The sequence below is a fragment of the Zingiber officinale genome, chromosome 2B (genome assembly GCF_018446385.1).
Source record: "Zingiber officinale cultivar Zhangliang chromosome 2B, Zo_v1.1, whole genome shotgun sequence".
In the NCBI taxonomy this organism is placed as follows: Eukaryota; Viridiplantae; Streptophyta; class Magnoliopsida; order Zingiberales; family Zingiberaceae; genus Zingiber; species Zingiber officinale.
The window spans coordinates 107830129-107836144 of NC_055989.1; the positions used below are offsets into that span (position 1 = coordinate 107830129).

The 6016-nt window shown below is 35.1% G+C and overlaps 1 protein-coding gene across 1 annotated transcript; it reads right to left on the minus strand.

Annotated features, from left to right (window-relative positions):
* Window positions 1–242: 242 nt before the first annotated feature.
* LOC122048551 lies at window positions 243–5776 on the minus strand. Its single transcript, XM_042610106.1, has 5 exons — window positions 5733–5776; window positions 3469–3694; window positions 967–2779; window positions 798–887; window positions 243–331 (listed from the first exon to the last, which is right to left on the minus strand). The coding sequence occupies exons 1-5, from the start codon at window positions 5774–5776 to the stop codon at window positions 243–245; spliced, it is 2262 nt and encodes a 753-aa protein (XP_042466040.1).
* Window positions 5777–6016: the final 240 nt, after the last annotated feature.

Consider the following 6016-nt stretch of genomic DNA (forward strand, 5'->3'; position numbering starts at 1 on the left):
GGAAACCTATTGTACCAACAATTTATCCTATTTCATATAAGATCTAGATCAATTATAGCATTAAATTCACTAAATTTATAACTCTAGCAAATAAATATATACTAAACAATAACATAACTACTAAATAGTTCCATTCAATTAAAAAAAAAGACAATAATTCATTACAAATATAATAATTCTTAACAGCAACACATAATTAAAACAAACCAATTCATCATGAATTTACAACTCTATTATCACGTTCATATCCAATCATCTTCATCAACAAGAACACTTCTATGTTGAAATAAGTCCAAATTAACATCCTCGGGCTTAGCTTCATCTCCATCAGCTGAAAAGGAAAAAAACAATCACATTTAGTTCAATAAAAATAGTTATATCTTTATACTTAATAATATAATATCATATCAAAACAACCTTCAAATTGTTGAAAATTCGAACTTTCCAGAGGTATTGGAAGTTCTTCAAGCCCCTCTTCCAACTCATCATAATCAAGCTCTCCTATTGGTGTTTCTTCCACCACCTAAAAATCTGTCTTATCAATGGACTCATAATCAACGGGATCATAACTTCTCTTTGGTTGTTCACTCCTACAACAGATTTCATGAGTTATTAATATATTAATAAATTTTTTGATACAAAATAATGAAATTAATTAAAAAAAAAATAATTTCAGATGTACCTATATTGCAATCACAAATTATAATGCATATATACAAGATCATTAAGTCTCTGATGCTCCAATCTATTCCTTCTTTTTGTATGAATACACTCAAAAACACTCCAATTTCATTCACATCCAGAAGAAGAAGCTGTTTGACCCAAAATCCTAATTGCAAGCTTTTGTAAATTTTGAGCATCACAACCAAAGAGCTTCCACCAACTCTCTACCATAATCACAGTGAATATTAGAATATTAGATAAAGAAAACTAAATAATAAACTTAATATAATAAAAAATTATTACCTGGACGATTTTTTTGGCTGCTAAGAATAGCAGATTTTCGCCCAAAACTCCCTTGGCGATCTCGAAACATACCAATCTCATATGTTAATGCATCCAAACTACACCAATCTACCTTTGATTCTATGTAATCAAACAAACCATTTGTGATCTCTGGATGGGTAGAAAATGTGGGATCATATTGAAAAGCAGGATTCAAATAATAGGCAGCAGCATGAAGATTCTTTCTCAACATTCTATCCCATCTTTCATTGATTATGTTAGTATAAGGCTTGTAGAATCTCTCTTTGTTTTTAAAGAGCTTCTTGATGCCATTAATTGCTCTATACATGCCCTCATAGACATAACCCAAAGAAGGTCTTTCATCAGTGTCACAAACACGCAAAAGACGAATAAGTGGGCCCATAATCCTCACTGTAATCAAACAATTATTCCAAAACTTTTCATCCAAAACAATTTGCTTGACCTCTTTTCCTTTGTCTATTTTCAAGAACTTTTTGTAATCTCCACTGGTGACTAGAGCTTGCAAACTATCTTTGTGATCATGCAAACTTTTTAATGCAATAAAAGTAGTTGCAAATCTAGTTTCTCCTGGACGAATAATCTCCTTCCACCCTTTTGTCTTTCTCAACCAATTTAAAGTGTACTTGTGGTTATACACAAATACAGTCACAGTTGAAGCAAGTGATACTATGGCTTTCACATCATTCATTTGACCAATATCCTTTAAAATTAAATTGATGCAATGTGCAGCACATGGAGACCAACAAATGGTTGAGTATTTTTCACTTAGTAGAGTTCCAGCAGCCTTATAATTGCTAGCATTATCAATAACCATATGCACCACATTTCTTGGACCAACGATTTCAACAATTTCAGCAAATAAATTACACAAATTTTGTGCATTTGTCTCAACATCAGATGCATCAACAGATTTGATGAAAGATATACCTTTAGGACAGTAAACTAAAAAATTAATCAATGGTCTTTGTCTACTATCTTTCCACCCATCACCCATTATAGTGCAACCAGTTTCAGTCCAAATACTTCGAAATGAATCAATAAGTAAAGTCAAATCTTTCTTAGCTTCTCGCAACAAAGGCACTCGCGGATCATAATAAGATGGAGCTTTATACCCATGACCCATTGATGCTATTTGATCAATAGCTTTTTGAAAAAATGGAGAGTTAACAGCATTTATAGGTATGCAAGCATCATAAAACCAACGGGCAATAGCCATATCACAGTTGTGCCATTTTTCTTTACTTTGCAAAATAGCCTTGATAGTGGGTTGTGAATTATCATGCCCACCTTTAAAGAAATTATGTATACCTGGGCCTAGTGTAGTGGCTTTTCGCTTTCCTTTATCGGATGGTGCACTTGCCTCATTGATTGTAATTCCTTTAGTGTGAATAATGGGAATTTCTTGGACTTCATCGCCATCAAATTCATCTACAGATCGACCAAATGGATTTTCTACCCCAAATTCTCCTTTTTTTTTTTTCTTCTCAAAAATATCTTTCAAGGTTACTGAAATAGCATGCCTAACTTCTGGTGGAACCTTTCTACAGGAAACAATGCTACCCCTTACTCCCGCTAAGTGTTGCTTCATCCTAAATATGCCCCCACCCGCAAATGTCTTGTGATAATAAATGCATGTCATAGTTTTTCTTCCTTGTGCATTTACACCTTCAGAAACATGAGCCCATGCTATATCCGCTTTCTGTCTATAACTTTGGCTTGCAGATTCTTCACTAGTAAATGGTCCAGCAGATGAATTTGCATTGCTACCAGTACCACTACTACCATCCATTATCTTGAAATATGAAAACGTAGGAATATAAAAAAAATAACATTCTTATACACAAACTAAAAGACAAGTGTGCAGTGTGCACATGATTAGGCTAAGCTATTGCATAAGCCAAACTGTTACAACAAAAGGCAAATAAAAACAAGATTTTTACTCTCCTTTCTTTTCCTCTATTTCTTTGCTCCTTTGAAAGGGTTATCTTCTAGCATTTAGTATACAAATGATCTGGAAGTAATGTGGCTGAATTTTCTAATATTCTCATTTTCCTTTAGTTTTAAGTATTACATTCGAAGAATTTAACAAAGGGTATGTTAATGAAAATATGAACCTTTGCAGTTCATATGTTTACAAAGATAAGGAAACAAAAACACATAAATTGTTGGTCACTCATAGCAGGAAGATTGTCAGGTTGAACTGATAATGCAATCAAGAACTATTGGAGCACTCATCTACTTAAGAAACTTAAGAAAGAAGGAATCAAGCCCAGATAACTAAATGCCTTTTGTAAATCACTAAATGCCTTTTGTAAATCACTTCCTAATGTTGACTTCTTTTTTTTCCTTTTAGGCTTACAATGAGATGTATAATACTTACATTTTAAGCTTCGAATCAACCGTATAAAATAAATTAAGCTGGGAAAAAAATGAATGGAAGCTTAAAAAAACTAAAAGTTAATGAAAATTAAGAAAACCAACCTTAGGGATTTGAAAGCTTTGAAGAAGTTGAAATCTAAAGCCTTTGAGAGTTGAGGGCTTGAGGCTGCAGTGGAGTACTGGAGTGGAGGCTGCAAGAACAGAAGAACCAAGAAGCTCGCTGGAGTGGAGTGGAGTGGAGGGCCTGGAGGCTGCAAGAAGGCAGAAGCTCGCTGTCGTTGGAGTGGAGTGGAGGTTGCAGTTATGAGAAAACACAATAAAGTCGCCGCTAGGTTTCCAGACAAAGAAAAAAGCCAAAAAGCAAGCAATGTTTTGAACCGCCGGTTCACCATATCCCGGTTGAACAGCCGGTTCCCGGTTGTTGACCGGTCAATTCACTTTTTCGGCTTTAATGGCTGACCGGACTGGATTCTGGACCGGTTCGCGGTTCGATCGGTCGGACCGGCCGGTCCGGTCCGGTTTTCAAAACATTGATCCTAAGGGTAGTGAAACTTAAAGTTGAAGAAGATTAAGATTTATCTCCCTTTGTTGTAAATATAATAATCTATAATTTACTAAATTTGTCATGTCTTGGGTGTAATTGTTGCTCATCAGGAGGTACCCAACTCAGTGTAAAACAAATGTAAAAAATCATATAATAGGAGAACTATAAAATTCATTATCATCATGATCTATATATACAACAATTAAACAAAACATATATACAATAAAATAAAAATCAAACCAAATCAATAATTAACAAGTTAAAATCTCTTAAGGAACTCTATATACAAGCTAAAACCAACTATAATATCAAAAATGTATCTATGCCAATAGTGTAGGATCGAGATCGACGATAAAGGAGGGTGAATAACGTTAAGAATTTTTAAAATAAAAATAATTAGCAAATAATAACTAAATTAACCAGAGTTAGTACAGTGAAAATAATAAATTAAGTTAGACTAATTCAATCAAGTAAGACAAAGATTATATTAACAATATAAGCATGTAAATTGATTAACCAAGTAAGAAGCATAGATACGTAGCCGTTTAAAAAATTAATTCTTATTTCTAATTTCTTATTAGGTGGAGAAACTTTATAGAAAAAGAATCTAAAAGTTTATCACAATAAAAAAGATTAAGGCAATACTAATACAATATAAAATGTTACTTTAGGTATTGTTGATCAGAAATGAAACGTGTGTCATAGCGTGTCACAACACAGAAACCAAAAAAAGCACTAAGAGCACTAGACAGATGATTAAGGGATAATTTGAAAGCCCTGCATTGAAGTTCCTTATATAATACTCTTCCAATCACCTATAGCCCTCCTGATCGCTTATGCAAATGTTGATGTGGCTGTAACTTCTATCTGTAAGGTAACATTAACAAAGCTTCTCGCCTGCTTATCTACCACCCAGTTGCCTAGGTAGGGGTCAAATTTCATCTTGACCATCATGTTCGGGTTGCTGATAACGTTTCTCCACAGTCGCCTGGACCCTTCAAAATCCCTTCGCCGAGAGTTATCACTAGTCAGTCACCTCCGAACTCCATCCGATTGCTTGCAACTGTCCAGCATGTAGGATCATAGAAGGGGAGAGAGAGAGAGAGAGAGAGAGAGAGAGGGTGAATCTTGATCGCTTTAAAGTCTTTTCTTTTCGTCTTCATAAAATTAAATCAAAGTATAGTTGCAACGGAATAAACAGAGAGACAAAAACTCAATCGATTTTACTTGGTTCGTAGTTCGGTAACTACTACTCCAAAGCTCGCGACCCTTGATCACTTCTAATACACAATTACTATAACTCTTTTCTCCGAACTCTTTCGGAGTCTTCGGAGACTCCTACTCCAAGACCCATGTCCCGCAGACCTATCGATGGGTAATCTACTAAAACACCTCTTCCAAAACTACCAGAAGAGGGGATCGAATATAAAAAGTATCAAAAAGTGTAACAAGCTACACTTTCTGCTTGCAGTAATTAAGTACAGGAATTAATACTTTATTACCAAACATATTTAGTAGGCAATTATTTCGAGCTCGGTGTTTGGTCGGCTTCTCGGCGACAATCGGCATAGCAGAGTTATATCAGGGTAGCAACAGGAAGCCGAAGTAGTCAGAAAGCTAATCGGACGCGTAGAAGCTTGTATAAAAGTTATGTTTTGAATGCTCCTCGAGACACCCTTATAAAGATCATGTGGAAGGCGTCTTCTATAGCCATGAAGGTGCCTCCAACGTGTCAAATCTGATCCTAAACTCATTGCTCCTTATCTGTGACAAAGTTTGAATTTTATCCCTTGGAAGGAGCCTTCCATATCAATGAAGGCACCTTCCATGAACAGTGTGAAGGTGCCTTTCAATGCTTGAAGGCATCTCAGGTAATGTTCACTCGAGCATTTTTGCTCCTTTTGCCTTGCAAGTTAGGTTAGTCCAACATGATAATATCTAACTTGTTAAATAAAGTTAGCATAATAATAATATACTTAATTTATGATTTAGACCCTGTTCTCTAGACAAGGATCTAGTCAGGATCTCAATTTAGATTTTCAAAATGGACATAAATTAGACCGACACCTACTGCCCCCTCAACCAGGATGCATCCTCACTTAGTCA